The sequence below is a fragment of the Lepus europaeus genome, chromosome 9, assembly GCF_033115175.1.
Source record: "Lepus europaeus isolate LE1 chromosome 9, mLepTim1.pri, whole genome shotgun sequence".
NCBI lineage: Eukaryota > Metazoa > Chordata > Mammalia > Lagomorpha > Leporidae > Lepus > Lepus europaeus.
In genome coordinates this window covers 80,506,902-80,534,032 of record NC_084835.1, presented here as the reverse complement: position 1 = coordinate 80,534,032, position 27,131 = coordinate 80,506,902, and the positions used below count along the sequence as shown (strand labels likewise).

At 40.0% G+C, this 27,131-nt stretch overlaps 1 protein-coding gene across 1 annotated transcript in view; it reads left to right on the top strand.

Annotated features, from left to right (window-relative positions):
• GAREM1 (GRB2 associated regulator of MAPK1 subtype 1) overlaps positions 1–27,131 on the top strand; it is a 260,770-nt gene that overhangs the window by 209,925 nt on the left and 23,714 nt on the right. The window contains 2 exon segments of the mRNA XM_062201514.1: positions 19,517–20,236; positions 20,238–20,690. Of these exon segments, the coding sequence (XP_062057498.1) occupies positions 19,517–20,236; positions 20,238–20,690 (1,173 nt within the window).

Here is a 27,131-nt window from a genome sequence, read left to right as displayed (position 1 = left end):
TGTCTGCAAAGCTAAAGGAATTCCATGTTTACAGAAAAGTAGTCGGGGGGCTGACACCCATCTGGGTGCCAGTTTGAGATCCAGCTGCTCTACTTCCAATCCATCTCCCTGCTAACACACCTGGGAAAGCAGCAGAAAATGACCCAAATATCTGGGCCCCTGTTGCCTACATGGGAGACCCAGATGAAACTCCTGGCTCCTGGCTCCTCATCTGACCCAGCCCTTACTGTTGTGATCATTTGAGAAGTGAACCAGCAGATGGAAGAACTCTTTTTCCATCTGTCACTTTGCCTTTTCAAATAAACAAAATAAATTTAAAAAAAAAATTAATAGCAATTACCTACCTTTTCCACATTCTTGTTCTTTTTTTTTTTTTTTTTTTTTTTTTTTTTACTGTTCAGCTTTGGATTTCCAAGGGGAAATATTTTGTTGTTTATTTGTTTTCCTGCATATTTGTATATGCTTTTTTTAAAAAAAAGATTTATTTATTTATTTGAAAGTCAGAGTCACACAGAGAGAGAAGGAGAGGCAGAGAGAGGTCGGTCTTCCATCCACTGGTTCACTCCCCAATTGGCCACAAAGGCTGGAGCTGTGCCAATCTGAAGCCAGGAGCCAGGTGCTTCCTCTAGGTCTTTCTACAGGGGTGCAGGGGCCCACGGACTTGGCCATCTTGTACTGCTTCCTCAGGCCATAGCAGAGAGCTGGATCAGAAGAGGAGCAGCCAGGACTTGAACCGGCACCCATATGGGATACCGGCACTGCAAGCGGTGGCTTTACCCGCTACGCCTTAGCGCCAGCACCTGTATATACTTCTAATAGCTTTTTCTGTCTTAATTATTTTTTTATTTTCTCATCAATCAACTATATTCTGATGTTTATTCCCAAAATCAGCAAATTCATATTTCCTGAGTTGTCAATCCCAAAAAAGGCTCATCCTTCTACCTTTTGGTAACAAACAGCCACACCAACAGTTTCCAGGTCATTGATTTTTTTTTTTTCCTTAAACAAGCCATCATGAGCTAATTAGTGAATTGGACTGTGTAGTGGCTCAGGCTCTGAAGTCAAAACTGAGTTCAGACCCCAGCTCCAGGCAGTGACTGTGATCAGGGGCAAGTTACAGGACCCCTTGGACCCATGATGTCTTTGTCTCCAGAATGGTGGCGATACCACTCAACGCAGCCCACAGATTTGTTGTGAGAGTTAAGTACGGCACTCAAGTCCTTTGCAGTTGCCTCATATGCCTGTTTTTGTAAATAAAGTTGTACGGGTACAAAGCAAAGGCCACTTGTTTGCGTTGTGTCTCTGGCTGCTTTCAGTTCAGCAGCACAGTTGAGTGGTCGCAACAGATTCTATGACCCACAGAGCCTAAATTGACTATCGTTTAGCCATGTAAGAAAAATTAGCCAATTCCTCATTCAGAACATAAATTCATACTAAATTGTTTTAGGTTTGTAAACATTTTCCTACCAGATTATTTGGCTCAGTCTTTATTTAATACTTTACACTCAGTGTCTTAATATTAAGAATTCAGTGTATAATAGCTTTTTTTGTTATTGTTTTAAAATACTCCACTTCAAATACTGTCTTGGGAGGCTTATTTCCTAGTGAATTATTTTAAATATCTTCCAGCCTTTCAAACTTCATCCAGTAATGAGAAATTTTCCCACACATGCCTTCCCTGCCATCAAACTAATGAGTCACAAATCCACTTTGGATTTAATTTCTACCCTTACAGTGACAGTTGGGTGGGAGAGAGAAGGAGCAGCCTTTGATTTGGCGTTGCGTCTGAGGTATCCTGTCTTCACTGCTGTAGACCAAAAGCTTTCTACATTTAAAATCACTGCGCTCAAATCCGAGGGAGCCCAGATTCCCTAATCTGGATGCTACGATGTTACTATTTTGGTTTCAGCTAGTGAGGTCCATGCTTTCAGCTGTTCCAGTGCAGATTTCCCCAAAGGCAAAATAACAAGTTTGCATTGTCTCAGCCAGGGAAGGCAACCCACTCGGAGTGTGGGATTTCAGGGAGAGGTGGAGGATGGGCACCACCTCTGCTGGCTGAGACTCTTTAAAAACCGTTTCCAAACCCTGTGGTCCAGGGCAGGATCTGAACTGACAGCCCTGTCACCTGCGTATCAGCTGCTGAATCTGGGCTTGGCACCTGCCACGGGTGGGGGTGTCAGTGCCTAACACAGCAGAGCTGCTGTAGTGAAGGGAGAAGGATGTTAGGGATGCCTTTAAAAAATTGTTTATTTGAAAGTCATAATGGGAGAGCGGCAAGATGGCGGAATAGGCAGGGAGCACACTATTAGTCCGGGGGGAGAGAAAGTTTAATATAAGTGGAGATACTGCAGGGTCAAGGAAGAGTAGGGGATGAAACAGCAGAGGAAACTCTTCCAGAACTAGTGATTCACAGTGGACCTGCGTGGAGAGCGTGAGAGCCCAAGTTTGGGACACCAGCGGCAGACTCAACACACCAGCGCTGGAACGCGAGGTGAGCCGAACCTCAATAGCCCGAGATACCAGCGGGCAAGCGGAAAGAGGAGACTAGAGGGAATGAGCCTTGAAACTCCGTGGGGAAAAGTTCACCAGGCTAACTAGAAGAGAGATAGGAAAAAAATAAAAAAAGTGACCGATACAGACACAAGATTCTCTCTCTCCGCTCACCTCTCAAAGGCGAGCAAGACAGAGCAGGCGCCATTTTGGACATACATCATAAGCAGGGCGACCTCAGGTCTGCACCAGCCCTGAGCCTAGCAGAAAAACCTGACTCTAGGGGGAGGGGTGAAATAACAGGAGATTAGCATCTAACTGGGCAACCCAGTGAGAGACTGCAGGAGAATTGGAGCCCACACTGAGGGCAGCAGAGATTCCTTGTGTGGTCCTTGGGAAAGAGCTTCCGATCTCTGGCTCCTGTGGGTATATCATTTGCCTGCTAACTACCTCCAATTCCGTTCAGCTGTGCGGAATTACTTCCCTTTTAAATCAAAAAAAGAAAGAGAGATTTACCACGCCTAACCTGGGAGTGTCATCTTTGACACACCCTCAACCCTGAGGAACCAAACACAGCTCTCAGGCCACACTCATCTCAAGCCTCTAAGGCTCCACTGAAAGCAGACAGTCCACTTAATATAGAGCCATAGTGTAACAAGAAAAAACACCACAGTGAAGAAACCAAATATCTCCAACATGCCAAACAACAAATGCAAAAACCAAGCTAACAAGAACAAGGAATACACTATGACGCCCCCAAATGAAAAAGACACCCCAATTCAAGATTATGAAGATGATGAGATCCAAGAAATGCAAGAAGCGGATCTCAAAAAATTGATAAGAACATTAAGAAGTTCTCAAAAACAAATTCTTGAACTACAGAAATCCTTAATGGACAAGATAGAAAATCTCTCTCGTGAAAGTGAAATATTAAGGAGGAATCAAAATGAAATGAAACAACTAGTGGAACAAGAAACTCTGATAGTGACGAGAAATCATAATGAAATGAAGAACTCAATAGATCAAATGACAAACACATTAGAGAGCCTTAAAAACAGAATGAGCGAAGCAGAAGAGAGAATATCAGACTTAGAAGACAGAGAACAGGAAAGGAAACAGGCAAACCAAAGAAAAGAAGAAGAAATTAGAAATCTAAAAAATATTGTCGGGAATCTACAGGATACTATTAAAAAACCCAACATTCGGGTTCTAGGAGTTCCTGAAGGCATGGAGAGGGAGAAAGGACTAGAAGGCCTTTTCAGCGACATACTAGCAGAAAATTTCCCAGGTTTGGAGAAGGACAAAGGCACCTTAGTACAGGAAGCTTATAGAACCCCTAATAAACATGACCAAAAGAGATCCTCACCACGACATGTTGTAATCAAACTCACCACAGTGAAACAGAAAGAAAAGATCCTAAAATGTGCAAGAGAGAAACGTCAGATTACTCTTAGAGGATCTCCAATTAGACTCACAGCAGACTTCTCATCAGAAACCCTACAAGCTAGAAGGGAATGGCGAGACATAGCCCAGGTACTAAGAGAGAAAAACTGCCAGCCCAGAATATTATATCCTGCAAAGCTCTCATTTGTGAATGAAGGTGAAATTAAGACTTTTCATAGCAAACAGAAACTGAAAGAATTTGTTGCCACTCATCCTGCCCTGCAAAAGATGCTTAAAGATGTGTTACACACAGAAACACAGAAACATGGTCACCAATATGAAAGAAGGTAAAGGAAGGAAACCTCACAGCAAAAGATCACAGGAAGCTCAATTTCTCTTTGACATAGAATTAAACTCTGATGCTCTGTTAAAGCAATGTGTTAAAGTAATCGATTATGTTCTCTTGATGTCTGTTAAATTCTAATTGTTCAAAAACAGCTGAATTTTTATTAAGAGCTATGGGTTATTTAAATATGTGCTTATTTTCAAAAATTTGAATAATCACTTTGTAACAATGATCAAATTTGGTCTATGTTATGTCATGATTTTAAGGAATCTTATTTCAACCAGATATTTTGGATTTTGAGCCTTCTTGGCATTCTTGACAGGCATTCAAAAAATCAAAGTTTCAAACAATCTGGTCTCTAAAATTTCCAGTAAATCCTGGACTTTGGTTTTTCCAGTTTGGGCCCAACTGAAAAAATCGAAGGACCTATGTCTCTCATCTTATAGAGACACCAACTAATCAGGCTATTTGGATGATATTAGAAGGACTGTCAAGATGTGATGTGGTACCAGACTTTAAGTTTCTATAATGGAAAATGCTATTAATACAAATGTTTGAGAATTAAAAAGTCTAATGATCTTGTGTTACTAGACATGATAGTTATCTTAATGAGAAAGCCCCAGAGGCCTAAAGGGTTAAATACTTGTAAAAGCCTACAGGTGCTTTCAAAAATACTGTGAAGTAAGCAAGTGCCTCTTGTTGGTTGATGAGTTTATACTTTTAAACATGGCGACTTAAAGTCTTTTGTCATCCACAGTTATATATGATGTGCTGCTCATAAAACTAAAGCGTTGTTGGTTCTGTTTTAGCTGTCCTCCTATAGGTTCCTATGGACTTTTTCCAGCCAATTCTATTGTATTGAGTACTTTGGGATGGCTCTGTAAACAGATGAAGCCAATAATGTATTAACAGTACCAACTGAGAGAAAGTATGGTTAACTGAGGTTACTAAAAAGAAAAAGCTATTCAAATCAATTGGCAATCTACAAAAAGAGTTAAAGATTTTAAAAGCTATTATTAAAATTGCTATACTGGTCTATTATGCTATATTATATGTGTGTACATATTGTATGTCCACATGGGGAAATTTTATTAAGAGTTTTATTTTAAATGGCTTATAGATAAGATTGTCCATAAATTTAAGCTGCTAAAATCAATCAAAGATACATTTTAATTTGTGTGACCTGAATCTGTGTATCATATGTTTTAGACTTGTTGGTAGAAAGAAACTAAAAACATTTTAGATGGTTGTGCTTAAGTTTACTGGCTAAACAAACTACACCATGTTAGATATTTAAGAGGTGTTTTCAAATACATGATTCTTAAAATTTATAGAAGGCATTGGACCTTCTGGTAAATGTTTTCTTAAGTTGTTATCTAATGGTTGAAACGGTTTGCTAAGTATTCATGTGATATTGCTATTGTCAGCAATCGATCTAGGACTTGCTCCCTCGTTTCTCTATTCTAAGCCCAACTTGTTCTTTCATTTCTCTATTCTCTTCAAGGTAGGAAACTAATTCTATTATGAAGGAATCTGTAGGATGCACAATTTAATCTTTAGACCTTATAAAAGAGATGGCTAACATTTTTCTATAATAGCATAGCCAAAATAAGAACTTAAATAATAATCTCATAGCTAGATTCACTTCGCCATCAGTGAAGTATACAGTAAGTAGAAAAAACCTCCCTTTCAGACCAAAGGGAAAGAAAGTTTTAAAGTGAGAATATAATTTTCCTCATGGGCATTGTCTACCTTAGAAAAACTACTACAGAACATGCCTGTGACTATAGACTTGTAGTTCAGGCCACCGAAGATTAGAGATGGGACTTGGGCACTCCCTTGACTTGCATCCTCTGGTCTGCTTTAACACAAACCAGGAGGAAAAGAAAGCTCGGCATCAGAAGCAATGGGTGGCAGGCCTATTACTGGCTGATCTGTACAGTGATCTGCCCTCAAGCAGACCCAACAGGCCAGTCCACTGCAGTGGCTTTCAATGTGGTAAGCCTGGGCTTCAGCAGAAGTCAGCTTATGAAGAGCCCTGGCAGCTCTGCCAAGAGTTGGATCACTGGAAATGGACCTGCCCTGGAGTCGAAGGATGCCCAGGTCAGAGCCACAGATCTTATTGGCTCTAAGCTGAAAAGCCCTTCACTCAGCCCAACTTCCAAAGTGACCACTGCAGCTGAGGGGATGGTCAAGTAGGGTCAGCAACATTGCAGGCAGAACTGTAAATTTCTTGTTAGAGATGCCCCCTGCCTTTACCTGGCCAGCTCTCCTCCCAGACCAGCCAAGTAATGAAAGTCAACAGAGTGCCTTCCCCTAGGAGGTTCACACCTCCCTTAGGATATACCCCATGTGAAGAGATAGATAGGTCTGGGCCTCTTAACTTACAAGGCCTAAAGCCCACCAGATTATTATCAAGCCCCTTCTATCAGGTTCTGTTTGCCTCTCAATCAGAAAAATTACTTGTAGCTTAGACAGCACCTTTCTTAGCTCCTCTAATAATGACTCTGTCCTTTGTTCTAGGCCCTGTCTAGTGCACTTGGGCCTCATTCCTTTGTAATCATAACCTCTACTCTACCACCAATGGCTCTACTCCCAACCTGTGTGTACTGATGGTCCTCTTCCCCACTTAATGCTGTATAATTGTTCAAACCTGGTAAATGCCACTCTTAGGATCATTGGTTACTATCCTCACTCTGTCTTTTATGACCTTGTCTAAATATGATCAGAGTCGGAGAACTCGGAAGGCTTCCATAGCCTTGGCAACTCATGACGACAGCCTAGGGTGGTTACTGGCGCCATAAACTAGAGTGTCAATTTGTTGGGTCAACAACAGGAGCCACTGTGCAGTTGCTCCTCATGTGGGATCTCTGTCCTTAATGTGCTGTACATTGTGATTTAATGCTATAACTAGTACTCAAACAGTATGTTTCACTTTGTGTTTCTATGTGGGTGCAAACTGTTGAAATCTTTATACTAAATTGATCTTCTGTATATAAAGAGAATTGAAAATGAATCTTGATGCAAATGGAAGGGGAGAGGGAGCGGGAGAGGGGAGGGTTGTGGGTGGGAGGGAAGTTATGGGAGGGGGAAGCCATTGTAATCCATAAGCTGTACACTGGAAATTTATATTCATTAAATAAAAGTTAAAAAAAAAAAAGTCATAATGACAGAGAGAGAAGGAGGCAGGCAGAGAGAGGTCTTCCATAATCACTGGTTCCCCAGATGCAATAGCCAGGGTAGGGCCAGGATGATGTCAGGAGCCAGGAACTCCATCCTTCTCTCCCATGTGAGTGGCCCGGACCCAAGTACTTAAGCCATCTTCCCCTGCCTTAGCAGGAGCATTAGCAGGAAGCTGGATCAGAAGCAGAGAATCTGGGACTCCAACCAGCACGCTGATAAGAGTTACTGGTGTCACAGGCAACACCTTTACCCATAGCACCACAACAGCAGCTCCAGGGGTGCCCTTTTCTAATAGGAAAAAGAAAATCGTAAGAATTTACATGGGCCTGAGCTTGTCTGTACACACAGTCTCTGACTTACAATGATTCGACTTGGGATTTTTTTCACTTGACCATGGTATGATACATTAAAACTGTACCATGAGTTTTGAATTTAGATCTTTCCCAGGCTGGCGATACGCAGTACCGTGCTGTCTGGTGAAGCTGGGCAGTGGTAGCAAGTGCAGCTCCCATTCAGCCCTGTGATCATGAGAGTGAACAGCCAACATGTTACAGCATGCTGATCCAGGATATTCAGAGGTCAAGTGTCTCAGATGCATTTGTAACTTACAGTAGTTTCCACTTAGAGTGGATTTGTCAAGGCATAGCACCATTTAATCTAGAGAGCATCCGTGCTAAGAAATGTAACTGAGAATAAAATAAAATGCTGTAAGTAATCCATATGACTAGAAATTTGCACATTTTGAGTTTTTATAAATATCGCATTTTACGTCTGGACATCCCCTAGTCCTGTTCTTTCAACACATATGAAAAATAAGAGGTGGCTGTGTTTACCACATAGTGACTTAGCAGCGAACCCTCATGCAAAAATCAGGTCTCCTACTTCCATCCAGCCACCTTCTGGAGTCCACCACATTCCATTTGTGGATTTGAGATGAGACTCAAGATTGTGGTCAGAATATACTTTCAGACACTATAGCTTATATAGGTAACTCATTTCTTTAAAAAAAAAAAAACTAAACATGTTCAGTAGTTATTGTATGTTGTATAATACATATCCATGACCCATTTTTTGTGTATTTTTGAAACACTTATGGTCTTACACAGAATTTGCAGCTTTTATGAATGAAAAAACCATGCAGCTTTGTAGATCTTACTCACCAGATTATGATGCCAGGATTTGAAAATAAAATTCTACGCATTACCTTGATATTTTCTCTATCAGCATCTGCATAGTTTCTAATCAGTTAAATATCACAGGTCAAAATGAACTCCTTCATACACATCGATGTAAAATATTAACCTAGAATTTTTAAGGTGTTGACCAGTACTAATACAGAAGCAGGACTTGCTTTGTGGCTTGAAGCAGTATAAAAGATGCACGGAGGTGGCTAAAATGCTTAACATGATCAGTGCAACTTAACACTGAACTTTGAATTTCTTCCAAGGTTTCCAAGTCACTGAAAATCATCCAGTTTTTTCCCCCACGTCATAGATGTGAGGCAATCTGTGTGCCTTTTATCCTAACATCTTAGTTACCCTTTTGAAAGTTGCCATCTGAAAAAGCACTATGGAAATGAAGACCTTCCCCCTCTGCCAGCCCGTTAGACTGTGTCTTATTTCCATAGATAGCATAGTTAACAAATTAAACATGTATCATCTTTCTTTATTCATTTTACCAGGACAGACTATAAACAGGACCTTGAAAATACATTAATGGAGAGCTTTGGGCGGCTTGAGATTCTACTCTTGTCATGATTATTTATGCTTTGACGTCTTTCTCCACACATTTGTCTTTTAAAATGAAAAAAAAAAAAACAGTTTGTTTAGAATTAGTTCTGTATACATTATGCATCCTATAATTGTCCTGTAAAATAATACAGAGTAGTAGTGCTGAAACATTAGTATTCTTTGTGGTTTCTTTGTATTGTTGTTGTTGTGTTTTCAGAGTACACTTCACTTGAAACAATCATCCCTAGTCTAAAATACCACTCCCAGTTTCTCTGTCTGGGTAATTCAGAAAAGGAGTCTCCTCCTTGTGTTTTGTGAGTTCAGAATAATGTCCAGGAGGTGGTTTTTCCCTGAGATTTTTCAAAATAGGAATCATGTCTCTGAGATGTCCAAGACTTTGGAGCATAAGTGATTCTAGCTCGCCAGCTGTAGGGATGGCTGCGGATTTTAACAAAACTCTGTCCAAAATGACTGTAATTTCCTCTCCATTTCATGAAATGTATTGCATTTTCCTGCCGTCTTAAAGAGAATACTTGAACAAAATTTAAACTAACCTTCATCTCCTGCTCTGTAATTCACTGAAACTCTCAGCACCTCTTAGACAATGTGAACTTTGCCTTCTACGGCAAGAACCTTAAACCCTGAGAACTTGGTGTCTTGGGGCCTCATTTAAGTTTTTTTTTTAAATATGTTTGCTGTCTCTTGTGTCTGGTAGAATACCTGCCTTCAGCGTCCGTATTTCTAGTTATAATTTCTAATTTCCACTTCTGTCCTGCCATGAGCTGGAAATTGGTAACCACATCTGACAGAGCTTCGGTTAAACAGGAGGAAGCACAGCAGTTAAGGTCCTCATGGGCTTTTCCCAGAGGTCCTAACAGCAGCAGCCTCCCCTTGTTCTGGCTGCCCAGAATCCTCCTAGTTCACAGCCTCATTCCTGGCTGTGTTCCACAGAGGTCAGAGATTATCGGCTACCATGCGACCTAAATTTTGTCCGATGTAAAGAGGAGTTTTCAGAGTAAAGATCGAATGAGCAATATGTAGCCCATTTTTCTTTTTATTTTCTGGTTTTTAAAGACTGCATATTTTCCTTAGGATGAGTCAGATGTCATTTATTTTCAAGTTCAGGATGAGACATTGAATACAATTGTGGGGTTAATTATTTTAGTGTTCAAAGACAGCTCAGTGCTTTTTTTATCATCTGAGGTTTTGAAACGTCCTCTGAAAAACTACCCGTTGGCAAGCTTTCTGCTATGCCATCACAGAGTAAATCACTGCCATTGGAATTGTCATCTTTGCCCTATTTCCTGTTTGAGGGGGAAAAAAAAACCAAAAAACAAACAGTCAGGATTGGCATTCAATCTTAACCCTTCATGGGTGCTTTCTTTGTCATTTTCTGCCATTTTCCCAAAGAAAACAGTTATTTAAAAATTGAACTTGGGGAGACATCATATGATATTATTCAAATATCATCTGTTTAACCTACATATCAAGTCAATCCTGATGTTTACTTAAAAGTTGGAATTTTTACCTCTGTTACGTTTTGGTTGTGAGAACCATCAGAATATGCGCATATTTTAAGCATCCATGTTTTAAAATGTTTCTTGACCATGGAGTATGAACTGTGAGTGGTATTATGAACAGCAAAGCCCTCATAGCTTCCTGGATTAGACCTATTAGTGTTGTTTAGATAACACACTTTGAATTACTTCCTCTCAGGAAACATTGAAACTGGAAATGTTAACCAGGCACACATACCGAAGCACTTAGACAGAATGCATTGTTTCTTTTACTATTAAAAAAATAATAAAGGAGGAAGGAAATTATGCAAATAAATCACATCTGTAGAAACCTAAAGAGACCAGCTCAACTGCCAAAGGAAGAGCATTCATTTATGGGATTCTTCATGTGTCACTGACAGCGACCACAAAACCAGTTGCTATGTGAGTCTCATAATTTATGCAGGGCTAATTGCCAGTGTTAATGATGACATCAGAGTTGGAAGCGTGGAATTAGTACTCACATATTTTTTGTATAGGAATAAGAGTAAGTTACTAAGAAGTACACACATACACACGCACACACAAGCTGGCAAACCCATTGACTGTGCCAGATACTGACATATAATACGGGTAACTTGGATTTGTTTCATCTGTACACGCACTGTCTGATTCATGTCTGCAAAGCTGGCAGACTTTTCCAGTTCATTTTATGTGCAGTCCTTCACAGACCTATAATTTCTTCATTCTGGAAGGTACATGCTCATAAAGTAGGGCAAGTATGGTATCAATTTCAAGAGATAGAAACACATGCTTTGTTATTCCTTCACATTTTCGAAGCCCTGTTGGCTCCCTGTATTTTTGCTGGAAATAGTTTGCTCTATCAGTGAACCTGTGTGTGTGTGTATGTGTGTGTGTGTTTCTCAAATCTCATGAGCGTCTTTTCTCTCAACATCCCTGTCTCCATCCTTATCCAAATGGTGGGTGAACTGCCAAGTTTTTTACAAAGTTCCAATAAAAAGGAAGTACAGCACTGCAACTGAGTTTTGCAGACTATTCTAAAGTGATACATTTTGAATCATGTCCATATGTTCACTTCCTTTTGAGCTATAACTAATGATATTTCAGGCTCTATTCTGACATGAAGTTTTATTCTAGGAGAACATATTCAATAAAAATTTGAGCAAGTCCTCAGTACAAAGAGAAGGATAATGCTTACAAGTTGAGGTTTGGGCTTCAAAACACTAGCGGAAGAAAACTTAGAAATAAATGTAAAAATATAGAAAGATGGGGCCTGCATGTTAAGCAGCTGCGTGCAATGCCAGCATCTCATATGGTCATCAGTTTGAGTCCTAGCTGCTGCACTTCCAAACCAGCTCCCTGCTAATGCACCTGGGAAAGCAGCAGAAGATGGCCAAAGTCTGTGGACCCCTGCATCCATTTAGGAGACATGGATGAATTCTGGACTCTTGGATTCAGCCTGGCCCAGGCCTGGCCACTGTGGCCATTTGAGGAGTGACTCAGCAGATAAAAGATTCTCTCTCTCACTCTGTTCCTCTCTCTCTCCCCCTCTCCCTTTCTAATTCTGCCTTTCAAATAATTAAATATACCTTTAAAAATATAGGGAGAGTATGAAAGGTAATATAAGACAGAATTACGGTAAGTTTTTATTGTTAATAAAAGTAGTAGTAGTAGTGACCTCCATTCAGAGAGCATACAATGCAAGAACAGTGTGTTCTCTTGGTCGGCAAAATATACGTGCTGTTTCCATTTTATAGCAGCCGCCTGCAGCTCAAAACAGTACAGCACTTAGAGGTCACATAGCACTAAGAGCAGGATTCAAACCGAGCTTGCAGTTTAGTTAATAGTATTGTACCAGTTACTGGTTTTGTGCTAGTCAAATTCCAAAGGCCTTGATTCTTTCCACTCACTTCTACCTGGGATTGGCAATTTTTCTGTAAAAGGACAGAGAGTAAATATTTTAGAATTTGGGGTTATACAGTCACTTTTGCAGCTACTCAATACTACCATTGTAGGATGGAAACAGCCACAGACTCTTGATAAGAAAATGTGTGGATGTATGGCAGTGTCCTAATAAAACTTTATTTACAATTCAGATAGTGGGCCAGAGTTAGACAACAGGCAGTGATTTACTGACCTCTGTTCTACAGTCGTTGCCCCCCTTATGCTCTGTTTCACTTACCCGTGTCAATCACAATCTGAAAATCCTAAATGGAAATTTTCAGGAATCAACAAATACTTCACATGACTCTTATTACAGTATATTGTAATGTAAACATTGTACTTCGTTATTAGTTTTTGTTGTTAACCTCTCACAGTGCCTAATTTATAAATTAAACTTTATCATATGTTTAGGGAAAAAATACTCTATGAACAGGCTTCAGTATCGTATATGGTTTCAGGAATCCACCGGGGTGGGGAGGGGAGGGGGGTCTTGGAACATATTTCCCACAAATAAGGAGGCCCCACTTTAACTAAATGCCATCTTGAAACAGAAGCTTTAGGAAGAAGCAAAAAGTTTAAAGGACTAGCAAATAATTCTTAGTGACCAAAGTCACCCAAGTCAAGAGAGTGAAGTAACTGAAACCTTGGCGCTGCAAGTCCTCTAGGAAAAGCAAGCTGCCTCTCCTGTGTGCCAAATGCTGTCATTTACAAATGATTTATCAGCTTTCGAAACAAAAAGCCCTAATCTGTATTCCTCAAAACTGTCGAGTTTATGAAAAACAAGACCAAGAAACTCACAGTCAGAGAGGAGTACATGCAGTGTGGTATCCTGTTTTGATCCTAGAATAGAAAAAATACATTCATGGGGGGAAAAAACGATAAAATCCAAATGAACCTTGCTTAACATTATTGTACCAATGTGTTAAATGTGCCTTGGTCAATGTAAGTTTGTTCATGGAAAGCTGAGTGTGGAACCTACAGGAACTCTGTCGAATCTAAAATTATTTTTTCTGCAAATCTAAAATTATTTCAACTAAAATATTAAAATGTACTTTTTTAAATTCCTAGGCTTACTCCAATATTTAGAAGCCTAGCATTCATGTTTGAGCCAGTGAAAACTGCGTCTGAAATTAAACATTGTTAAGTTTAAGTATTGTTAAGAAATAGTAATAATCACACTTATCTGACTCACCTAAAATGGACTGTAATCACTGGCAGTGTGATTGCCAAAACAAAGCAATGTTGTACTGTCATTTACGTCCTTTACACTCCTGCACAGACATTCATTTCTCTATGGCAACAACAGAGACATTTGTTTTTGTAGTGCTAATGCTGATTGACAAATTGCTTGTTCCAGAGATTAAAAGAGTTCAGAGATGACCTAGAACAGAAGGTAAGAAATAATTTGTAAATATTATTCTGAGGCCGGCATTGTGGCATAGCAAGTAAAGCCACCACCTGCAATGCCGACATCCCGCATGGGCTCCAGTTCATGTCTGGGCTGCTCCACTTCTGATCCAGCTCCCTGCTAATATGCCTGGGGAAAGCAGCAGAAGGTGGCCCATCTTCCATGGAAGACATGGAAGAAGCTCCTGGCTTTGGCCTGGCCCTGCCTGGGCTGTTGTCATCATCTGGGGAATGAACCAGCCGATAGATCTCTCTCTGTCTCTCCCTCTCTCTATGTAATTCTGACTTTCAAATAAATAAGTAAACCTTTTAAAAAGTTATTCTATCCAATTTTCTTTTTTAATGTCTTTTATTTAGTAAATATAAATTTCCAAAGTACAGTTTATGGATTACAATGGCTTCCCCCCCCCCCATAACTTCACTCCCACTCGCACCCCTCCCATCTCCCGCTCCCTCTCCCATGGCATTCACATCAAGATTCATTTTCTTTTTAAAATGGAAATTTATTTATTTAAAAGAGTTCTGGAGAGACAGACAAAGATCAGTCTTCCATACACTGGTTCATGCCCCAGATGGAAGCAACAGCTTGGGCCGGGCCAGGCTAGGCTAAAGCCAGGAGCTTCTTCCATGTCTCCCACATGCGAGTAGGGTACTTCTGCTGCTTTTCCCATGCCATTAGCAGGGAGCTGGACCAGAAATGGAGCAGCCAGGACACATGAACCAGTGCCCATATGTGATGCCAGCATTGCAGGTGGAGGCTTAACCTGCGACACCAGTGCCAGCAAGATGATCACTGCTCAGTAAACAGTATGAACATTGTCATTTTACCCACTTTTTTACTAACGTATAAGAACAGTTTCATTCTCAGACTTAACGTTAGCCCAATATCAAAGCCTGATAAAGGTGGCGTAATAAAATTGTAGATCAATATCATGTGTCTAAGATACATAAATGGTAAATACTATAAGACTGTCATGCAATATTGTCATAAGTATACCATAATCATGTAAAAATTATTTCAAGCCTGTAAAATTATTTTAATATTTGAAAATCTATAATATAAAATCAGTACATCAAAATTAAAAATGTATGACTGTATACCCAGAGAATCACTTCTTATGAATTTATAAGATTGAACATCCTAATTCTTTTTTGTGTATGCTCCTGTGTAAGTGTACCATAATTTATTCAGTCAGCCTCCTAGGTTTAAGCATTTATATTGTTTCTAATATTTTACCAATACAAGTAATGCTGCAATAAGTAACATTGTCCACAAAACTTGCATACATTGGAGGAATGTCTTCAGGGTAAATTCTTAAACAAAGGATGGCTGAATGGAGGTATAAGCACATGCATTGTTTTGATTTGATGATGCCCAGATCCCTACCACAGGGCTTGTATCATCTTGCATTCTCTCCAGCTCTGGATCAGAGTGCCTGTTACCCCATAGCCTCGCCCACTGAGTGCTTTGTCAAGCCTTTGACTTTTTATCGGTGTGGCAGGTGACAAATGGAATCTCAGTGTAGTATTTTTTTTTAAGATTGATTTATTTGAAAGAAACAATGACAGGGAGGAAGGAAGGGAGGAAGAGAAACATCTTCCATCCACTGGTTTACTCCCAAATGACTGCCACAGCCAGAGCTGAGCCAAGATGAAACCAGGAGCCTGGAACTCCATTCTGGTCTCCCACATGAGTGCCAGGGATCCAAGTACTTGAGCCATCTTCCAGTGCTTTCCCAGGCTCACTAGCAGGGAGTTGGATTGGAAGTGGAGCAGCTAAGACTCAGTCCAGCACTCTGATACAGGATGTTGGTGTTGCAAGAAGCTGCTTAGCTTAACTTTGAGTTTCTCTCATTATGAGTAAAGTTGAACATCTTTTCATAGGTTTAAAAGGCATTGTGCTTTTTTTAGTGAATTGGTTTTTAATATTTTTCGCATATTTTTCTCCAGCATTTTTTTGGTCTTCACTACTTAAAAGCTGCTGATTCATTAGGGGTATCAGCTCTCCATCTGTGACATTTGTTGCAAGTATTTTCTTTCAGCCTGTCATTTGCCTTTTGACTTTGCTTCTCTTATTTCTTGTCACCCAAAAATTTTTTGAGTCAGAATAACCACAAGGGAATTTTTTTGTTATTGGATCTAAAAATGTGTGATAAAGATGTAGAAATTTAAGTGGTTTTCAAGGAAAAGTAGCTCACTAGGATAAATGTCCCCAAAATAAATACAAAAATATGTATACATTTGAGTGTGTGTTTTCTAGACTTACTATATACTAAAATTGAAAATTAGTGAGGAAAGGTATGATTATTTGGGAAATATATTGGACATTCGGTTAATTGTTTAAATAATCCACAAAAGAAAAGTCAGTTAAAAAAGTTAAATAATTACAAGTGGAGCCATCAAAGGACAAGAAGGAACTTGGCAATTATACCAGCATTTCTCAGCCTCAGCACTATTGAACCTTTGGGGAGCTGTCCTTTGCATTGTATTGCATTAACAACATTTCTGGCCATACCCATTGGATGCATGTAGCAGCTCACCCAGTCTCACGGTGATCAAAAACATCTTCAGACACTGCCAAAGTCCTCATGAGTAGAAGTGGAGGTTAAAATCACCCCCAGTTCAAAACTCCTCATCTGTATCTTCTAACTAGAAGCCTACCACCCAAGAACAAAATCACAAAGGAGAGTGTTGAAAATGCTGATTACATTGAAAGAAAATTTTTAGGGTTTAAAGAAACTGTAACATTTAAATATAAGCAACAAGGTGACATTCCAGTTACATAAAAAAAGTAATCAGTAAGAAGATACCTAAATAACCAGATAAATAAATACCTCAGAAAATCATTATACTCAATAACTGAAGCTATTTAAAATAAAACATGAATGAATAAATTCAGGATGCATGATTTACCTTTCACATTGGTAAGCACGAAATGAACTTAGCATACATATGAGGAGACATACTTTCATAAAGTAGTAGAAATATAGATAAATGTGACATTGATGAGCTACAATAGTCAGTCCATAATCAACCTTTCCAGTGGATGCACAGCCACAGCTTTTGTTCATGCACTTCTACTTTTGGTATATTATCCCAAGGAAATAATTAAACTATGAAGAAATTCATTGCAGAGGCTGACGCTGTGGTGTAGTGGATAAAGCCATAGCCTGCAGTATCAGCATCCCTTATAGTCACCAGTTTGAGTCCTTGCTGCTGCACTTCCAATCCAGCTCTCTGCTATGGCCTGGGAAAGCAGTAGAAGATGGCCCAAGTGCTTGGGCCCCTGCACCCACATGGGAGACCCAGAAAAAATTCCTGGCTCCTGGCTTCAGATCGGTGCAGCTCCAACCATTGCAGCCAGTTGGGACGTGAACCATCGGATGGAAGACCTCTCTCTCTCTCTCTGCGCCTCTCCTTCTCTCTCTCTGTAACTCTGACTTTCAAATAAATAAATCTTTTTAAAAAGAAATACATTGCAGTATTATTCATAATTGCTTAACATTCAAAAAACCCATCTAACAAGGAACTGGTCAACATAAATTAAGCCATATCTATTCATAAGAATACATTCAATCTGTGTTGCAATTGATGAGATATATTCACAGGGGTTTGAGTAGATGATAGAGACTCAGTAGCATAATTTTGTATATATGTATTTATGTAACTGAGCTAGATGAGTAGATCTCATTTGTTTTTATATAATATTGTTAACAGTTTAGTGATAAGATAGTATAGATTTTTTTCATTTTTATATTTATATTTTCTTTTTTTTTTACTTTTATTTAATGAATATAAATTTCCAAAGTACAGCTTATGAATTACAATGGCTTCCCCCCCCATAACTTCCCTCCCACCCGCAACCCTCCCCTTTCCCACTCCCTCTCCCCTTCCATTCACATCAAGATTCATTTCCAATTCTCTTTATATACAGAAGATCAGTTCAGTATATATTAAGCAAAGATTTCAACAGTTTGCCCCCACATAGCAACACAAAGTGAAAAATACTGTTGGAGTACTAGCTATAGCATTAAATAACAATGTACAACACATTAAAGACAGAGATCCTACATGATATTTTTTAAAAATTAATTAATTTTCACTGCAATTTCCAATTTAACACCAGGTGGTTTTTTTTTTCGTTTTCAATTATCTTTATATACAGAAGATCAATTCAGTATATATTAAATAAAGATTTCATCAGTTTGCACCCACACAGAAACACAAAGCGAAAAATATTGTTTTAGTACTAGTTATAGCATCACTTCACATTAGACAACACATTAAGGACAGATCCCACATGAAATGTAAGTACACGGTGACTCCTGTTGTTGACTTAACAATTTGACACTTATGTTTTATATTTATATTTTCTGATAATTCTTCTAATGAACATGAATAATTTATATAATAAAAAGAAAAGGAAGAAATAAAACATTTTTAAAATCCTTTGTGTCAAGTACAACTTTTGAAAGTTTAGGAAAATTATAAAAAGTGAAAAAATAAGAGGTGGGCGTGTGGCACCATGAGTAAAGCCTCCGCCCATGACCCCACATCCCACATCAGAGTGCCTGGGATCAAGTCCTACCACTGCTTCCATTCCAGATTCCTGTAATGTGCCTGGGAGGCAGCAAATGTTGGCCCAAACACTTGGGTTCTACCAAGAAAGTCTGGATAGGGTTCTTGGCTCCTGGCTTCAGCCTGGCCCAGCGCTATCCATTGCAGGTGTTTGAGCAGTGAAACAACAGCTGGATGATTACTCCCTCTCTCTCTCTCTCATTCTGCCTTTCAAGTAAATAATTTTTTAATAAAAGCTAAAAACCAGTAAAAATTTTAAATAATATTTTCTACATTGATGTTTGTAAATTCAGTATTAATAACTAAAAAGACATAATCTTAATGCCCCAAAATAATTATCCATATGATAGATTGCTGTGCATGTGAAAGGCAGATAAGGGTGTTTTTAAAAGTCTAATATCTGGCCAGCGCCGTGGCTCAATAGGCTAATCCTCCGCCTGCGGCACCGGCACACTGGGTTCTAGCCCTAGTCGGGGCGCCGGATTCTGTCCCGGTCGCTCCTCTTCCTGTCCAGCTGTTTGCTATGGCCCGGGAGAGCAGTGGAGGATGGCCCAAGTGCTTGGGCCCTGCACCTGCATGGGAGATCAGGAGAAGCACCTGGCTCCTGGCTTCCGGATCAGCGCAGTGCGCTGGCCGCGGTGGCCATTGGAGGGTGAACCAACAGCAAAAGGAAGACCTTTCTCTCTGTGTCTCGCTCTCTCACTGTCCACTCTGCCTGTCAAAAAAAAAAAAAAAAAAGTCTAATATCTTACATAAAAAGTGGTTACTGTTAACCACATACATATTATAAAAGAATGGAAGTGTCTAAATTTATTATTAAAACACAGAGCAGCATTCTCCCCAATAGGTGTGTGTGTCTGTCTTGATAGGGAGTTCTTTACTTCTTGTGTGAGTTGACCAATGGAAACGAACCTAAAATTTGATTTCTCCTGTTGTAGGTTGCCTCTGGTGAATGCAATGAGGACACGGAAGTTTACAACATCACCCTGTGTACTGGAGATGAGCTCACTCTCATGGGGCAGGCAGAAATCCTTTATGCAAAGACTTTCAAGGAAAAGTCACGACTCAACACAATCTTCAAAAAGATTGGGAAGCTCAACTCCATCAGCAAGCTGGGAAAAGGCAAAATGCCGTGCCTCATTTGCATGAACCACCGGACCAACGAAAGCATCAGCCTTCCCTTCCAGTGCAAAGGCAGATTCAGCACCCGAAGTCCTCTGGAACTTCAGATGCAGGAGGGCGAGCACACCATCCGCAACATCGTGGAGAAAACCAGGCTTCCCGTGAACGTGACTGTGCCAAGCCCTCCGCCCAGGAACCCCTACGACCTCCACTTCATCCGCGAGGGGCACCGCTACAAGTTTGTGAATATCCAGACCAAGACGGTGGTGGTTTGCTGTGTGCTACGGAACAACAAGATCCTCCCCATGCACTTCCCTTTACACTTGACCGTTCCCAAGTTCAGCCTCCCAGAACACATGGTGAAGGGGGAGGTGTGGCCCGAAACCCTGATCCATCACTGGCTGGGTATCTGCCAAGAGCAGTTTGACATCGACGAGTATTCACGGGCTGTCCGTGATGTGAAAACCGACTGGAATGAGGACTGCAAGAGCCCCAAGAAGGGCCGGTGCTCTGGCCACAACCATGTGCCCAATTCCCCTTAGCTATGCCCGCGATGAGCTCACCCAGTCCTTCCACCGGCTTTCCGTCTGTGTGTATGGCAACAATCTCCATGGCAACAGCGAGGTCAACCTCCACGGCTGCAGGGACCTGGGGGGAGAGTGGGCCCCCTTTCCTCATGACATCCTGCCCTATCAGGACTCTGGTGATAGTGGGAGCGACTACCTTTTCCCAGAAGCTAACGAAGACTCCACGGGCCTCCCAGGCAAGTCAGAACTTCCTTACGAAGAGCTGTGGCTGGAGGAAGGCAAGCCCAGCCAGCAGCCTCTCACCCGCTCCCTGAGTGAGAAGAGCAGATGTGAGCAGTTTCGAGGCTCTGGCCGGTCCAAATGTGCAACCTCTCCTCTTCCTGTCCCTGGGACTCTGGGAGCCGCAGTGAAGTCTTCAGATATTGCCCTACCTCCACCTCCAGTGCCTCCCAAATCTGAAGCTGTAAGTTTTTTTTTTCTTTTAATGTATAGCTTTATTTATTTATTTATTTTTGTGAATATGACATTAGGAATATAGTGATTATTCCCACCATACCCATGCTCCCACCCCTCTTCCTCTTCCCTCTCCTATTCACAGTCTTGTTTTTTACTAAGATCTATTTTCAATTAACTTTACTAATAGTATCCACATACTATTAACTTTATACTAAGTAAAGAGTTCCACAAATTGTGTGGGGGGAAAAAAAAAAACTGTTCCTCAACAATCTAGACAGACTGTTCAAAGTCATTGCATCTTGAAGTGTTAATTTCACTTCTATAGATTACCTTTTAGGGGCTCTATTAGTTATCACAGATCAGGGAGAACATATGATATTTGTCCTTTTGAGACTGGCTTATTTCATTAAGTATGATGTTGTCCAGTTTCATCCATTTTGTTGCAAATGACAGGATTTTACATTTTTACTGCTCTTTAGTATTCCATGGTGTATGTATTCCATAATTTATTTATCCAGTCTTCAGCTGATGGACACTTGGGTTGATTCCATATCATAGCTATTGTGAATTGAGCTGCAATAAACATGGGATACAGATAACTCTTCCATATGCTGATTTCATTTCCCTTGGATAAATTCCCAAGAGAAGGATGGCTGGGTCATATGATAGGTCTATATTCAGATTTCCAAGGTATCTCCATACTATCTTCCATAGTGGCTTTACTGGTTTACATTCCCACCAACAGTAGGGTACCTTTTCCCCCACATCCTAGCCAGCATTTATTGTTTGTCAATTTCTGTATGAAAGCCATTCTAACAGGGGAGAGTGAAACCTCATTGTGGTTTTGATTGGCATTTCCCTGATGGCTAGTGACCCTGACCATGTGTCTGTTGGCCATTTGGATTTCCTCTTTTAAAAAACGTCTGTTTAAGACCAGCGCCACAGCCTGTTTAAGGCCAGCACCACAGCTCACTAGGCTAATCCTCCGCCTGCAGTGCTGGCACCCTGGGTTCTAGTCCCTGTTGGGGCACCAGATTCTGTCCCGGTTGCTCCTCTTCCAGTCTAGCTCTTTGCTGTGGCCCAGGAAGGCAGTGGAGGATGCCCATGTGCTTGGGCCCTGCACCCGCATGGGAGACCAGGAGGAAGTACCTGGCTCCTGGCTTTGGATTGGCACAGCGCGCCGGCCATGGCAGCCATTTGGGGAGTGAACCAACGGAAGGAAGACCTTTCTCTCTGTCTCTCTCTCTCACTATATAACTCTGCCTGTCAAAAAAAATATATCTGTTTAAGTCCTTGGCCCATTTCTTAACTGGGTTTTTTGTTTTGTTGTTGAGTTTATTGATCTGTTTTTCTATTCTGGTTATTAATCCTTTATCAGTTGCATAGTTTGCAAATAAGTTCTCCCATTCTGTCAGTTGCCTCTTCACTTTGCTGAGTGTTTCTTTTTCTTTTTTTTTCGACAAGCAGAGTGGACAGTGAGAGAGAGAGAGAGAGAAAGGTCTTCCTTTTTCCGTTGGTTCACCCCCCAGTGGCCTCTGTGGCCCGCGCACCGCGCTGATCCGAAGGCAGGAACAAGGTGCTTCCTCCTGGTCTTCCATGCGGGCGCAGGGCCCAAGGACTTGGGTCATCCTCCACTGCATTCCCAGGCCACAGCAAAGAGCTAGACTGGAAGAGGGGCAACTGGGACAGAATCCGGCACCCCAACAGGGACTAGAACCCGGGGTGCTGGTGCCGCAGGCGGAGGATTAGCCTATTGAGCCATGGCGCCGGCCGAGTGTTTCTTTTTCAATACAGAAGCTTCTCAATTTGCTGTAATCCCATTTTTCTATTTTGGCTTTGATTGTGCCTCTGGGGCCTTTTTTAAGAACTCTTTGTGCCAATGTGTGTTGCATGATTTCCCCAAAGTTCTCTAATAATTTGATGGTATCAGGCCATAAATTTAAGTCTTTAATCCATTTTCAGTAGATTTTTTTATAAGGTGTAAGGTAGGAGTCTTGTTTCATAATTCTGCATGTGGAGATCCAGTTTTCCCAGCAACATTTGTTGAAGAGACTGTTCCTGCTCCAGGGATTGATTTTAGCTCCTTTGTCAAAGATAAGTTGATTGTGGATACTGGATTGATTTCTGGCTTTTCTAGTCTGTTCCATTGGTCTATCCATTTGATTTTGTGCCAGTACCAGGCTGTTTTGATTATAACTGCCCCATAGTATTTCTTGAAATCTGGTATTGTGACACCTCCAGCTTTGTTCCTGTTGTATATAAGATTGCTTTAAATATTTGGGGTCTCCTACATTTCCACATGAACTACAACATCATTTTTTCTATATCTGAAAAGAATATCCTTAATATTTGATTGGTATTGCATTGAATCTGTGAATTGCTTTCAGTAATATGGACATTTTAATGATATTGATTCTTCCAACCCTTGAACTTGGAAGATTTTTCCATGTTTTTGTGTCTTCTTATATTTCTTTCTTTAATGTTTTGTAATTCTCATCATAGAGATCTATGACCTCCTTGGTTAAATTAATTCCAAGGTATTTGTTTTTTTGTAACTATTATGAAGTTCTTTCTCTGCTGTTATATTGTCTGTGTATACAAAGCCTATTGATTTTTGTGTGTTGATTTTATATCCTGCCACTTTACGAAACTCTTTTATGAGTTACAGAAGTCCCTTAGTGGACTCTTTTTGGATCCCCTACATATAGAATCATGTCATCTGTGAATAGAGATAGTTTGACTTCCTCTTTCCTGATTTGAATCCCTTTGACTTCTTTTTCTTGCCTAATGGCTCTAGCTAAAACTTCCAGAACTATTTTGAATAGCAGTGATGAGAGTGGACATCCTGTCTGGTTCTGGATCTCAGTGTAAATGATTCCCATTCAGTAAGATGCTGGTCATGAGTTTATCATAAATTGCCTTGATTGTGTTGAGGAATGTTCCTTCTATACCCAATTTGCTTGGAGTTTTCCTCATGAAAGAGTTTTTATTTTATTGGATGCTTTCTCTGCATCTATTGAGATAATCATATGGTTTTGTTCTTCTGTTTGTTAATGTGGTATATCACATTGATTGATTTGTGAATGTTGAACTATGTATGCATTCCAGGGATAAATCCCACTTGGTCCAAGTGGATGATCTTTCTGATGTATTGTTGTATTTGATCAGCTAGTATTTCATTGAGGATGTTTGTGTCTGTGTTCATCAGGGATATTGGTCTGTAGTTCTCTTTCTCTGTTGTATCTTTTTCAGGATTAGGAATTAAGGCAATGCAGGCTTCATAGAAGGAATTTAGTAAGATTCTTTCCCTTTCATTTGTTTTGAATAAGTTGAGAAGAATTGGAGTTAGTTCTTCTTTAAATGTCTGTTAGAATTCATCCATGAAGCGATCCAGTCCTAGATGTTACTTTGTTGGGAGGGCCTTTATTACTGATTCAGTTTCCATCTTGTTTATTGGTGTGTTTAGGTTTTCTATTTCTTCATGACTCAATCTATCCATTTCTTCTAGGTTTCCCGATTTGTTGGCATCCAGCTCTTTTTAATAATTTCTGATACTTCTTTTTATTCCTGTTGCTTCTGTTGTTACATTTCCTTTTTCATCTCTAATTTTATTGATTTAGGTCTTCTCCCTCCCTTTATTTGTTAGTTGGGCTAATGATATGTCAATTTTGTTTATTTAAAAAAAAAAAAGAGCTCTTCATTTTGCTGATCTTTTGTGGGGTATTTTTGTTTCAATTTAGTTTATTTGTTCTCTAACTTTAATTATTTATTTTCTCCTACTAGTTTTGGTTTGATTTGCTGTTATTTTTCTAAGTCCCTGAGATGCATTGGTAGCTCATTTATTTGGTACCTTTCCAAAATTTTTTATGTAAGCACGAATTGCTATAAACTTTCCTCTTAACATTGCTTTTGCTGTATCCCATAAGTTTTGATATGTTGTATTGTCATCTTCATTTGTTTCCAGAAAGTTTTTTACTTCTCGTTTCATTTCTTCAGTGATCCACTGTTCATTCAGGAGCATGTTATTCAATTTCCATATGTTCTGGAGATTCTTGAGTTGTTGATTTCCAGCTTCATTCCAGAGTGGTCAGAGAAGATGCATGGTATGATTTCAATTTTTTTTTTTTGAATTTCTGAGACTTGCTTTGTGGACTAGCATGTGGTCTATCTTAGAGAAAGTTCCATGCACTGGTGATAAGACTGTGTATTCTGCATCTTTAGGATGAAAAGTTCTATAGATCTCCATTAGGTTCACTTGGTCTATGGTCTTGATTAACTGTTGTTTCCTTGCTGATTTTATGTCTGGTTGATCTGTCCATTGCCGAAAGTGGGATACTGAAGTCCCTCATTACTATTGTATTGGAGTTTATGTCTCCCTTTAGATCCATTAACATTTCTTTTAAATAGTCAAGTGACTTCTAATTTGGTGCATATATATTTGGTTTACAATAGTCACATCTTCTTATTGAAGATCCCTTAATTATTACATAGTGCCCTTCTTTGTCTCTTTTAACAGTTTTCGTGTTAAAGTCTATTTTGTCTGATATTAGGATGGCTACACCTGCTCCTTTTTGGTTTCTGTTAGCATGGAATATCTTTTCCCATCCTTTCACTTTCAATCTGCGTGTATCTTTGTTGGTGAGATGTGTTTCTTATAGGCAGCAAATAGATGGGTTTTGTTTTTTAATCCATTCAGCCCATCTGTATCTTTTAACTGGAGAGTTGAGGCCATCTACCAAGGTGACTATTGATAAATAACAACTTGGCCCTGCCATTTTCCCATAAATATTCCTGTTGTTTACTGTGGATTTCCTTTGTACTTTTTCTGGGAGATTTTCTGCCTTCACCTTCTGTTGTAGTGATGACCATGTTTCTGTGTTTCTGTGTGTAGCACATCCTCAAGCTTCTTTTGTAAGGCTGGACATGTGGTGACAAATTCTTTTAATTTCTCTTTGTTATAGAAGGTCTTTATTTCACCTTCATTCCTAAATGAGATCTTTGCAGGGTACAGTATTCTGGGTTGCCAGTTTTTTCTCTCAAGACTTAGAATATATCTCACTGTTCTCTCCTAGCCTGTAGGGTTTCTGATGAGAAGTCAGTTGTGAGTCTAATTGGAGATCCTCTGAAAATAATTTGGTGTTTCTCTTGTGCACATTTTAGAATATTTTCTTTATGTTTTACTGAGGAGAGTTTGAAGATCTTTTCTAGCTATATCTACTAGGAGTTCTATCTGCTTCCTGAACTTGGATGTCCCTTTTTTTCTCCAAATTAAGGAGATTTTCTTTAATTTTTACACTGAAAAGGTCTTCTAATCCATTCTCTCTTTCCATGCATTCAGGAACTCCTAAGACCTGTATGTTGGGCTGTTTGATAGTATCCAGTAAATCTCTGGCACTGTTTTTCAGTTTTCTAATTTCTTCTTTTTTTTTTTTTTTTTGTCTGACTGTAAAATTTCCAGAAATTTTTCATCTAACTCATATATTCTTTCTGGTGCCTCATTGAGTCTGTTCTTAAGGCTTTCCACTATATTTTTATTTGATCTTGTGAATTCTTCATTTCTAATATTTTGTTTTGATTTCTCTTTAAAGTATCCATTTCATTGGAAAAATTTTCATTCATGTCATCTACAGATTTCTTTAGTTCATGAATTTCCTCTTATTATTGCTAAGTAATCCTACAGTCAGTTTAATTCCATTTCTGGCGTTTCTTCAATCCCATTATCTTCACAATCTAGTATTGAAGTGTTGTGTTCTTTTGGGGGCATCATGTTGGCTTCCTTATTTTTGTTTCTTGAATTGCTGTGTTTTTTGTTAGGCATTTGTGTTGATACTTGTTTGTTGTTGTTGTTTTTCTCCTGTTATGGCTTTTTTCTTTGGAGTATTCCTCTGTGGTTTAGTGGCATGTCTACTCTTTCAGTGAATACCCAGAGGTGTGTGCTGGGTGTGGTCTGGGAGCTCTGCTCAGTGCTCCAGGGTGAAGGGAGTGCCCAAAATCACACTCAAGTTGGGCATCGTAAATCTTCTCTTTTATTTTTTAATCAGAGGGAAAGTTTGTTCTTCCCTGTTGGCATATTCTCATGCTCACCTCCTCTCCTCAAAGGAGACCAATGCCTGGGCACTAGCCCCACTGGGTAGTTTTCATCATGCTGCGACAAGAACCACACAAAGGATCTGTGCAGTCCTTAGTGAGACCATGGATCCCACAGCAGTGACCCTCACCAGGGAATCAGGGAGCCCTGAGCATGTAGAGCCACCCACAGTGATTGTCCAAAGTCCTAGCTGCACCCTGCACTCTCCCACACAGCCACAGTGTTTTCACAGTCCCAGCATGCAAGGTTCCCACAGTAACGAACCCCCAGCCCCCATCAATGCTCCCAGCTAGACTCAAGCATCTCCTGTTGGCTGGTTGCTGGGCATACAGACAGGAGCTGGCACAGCTGTTACATATG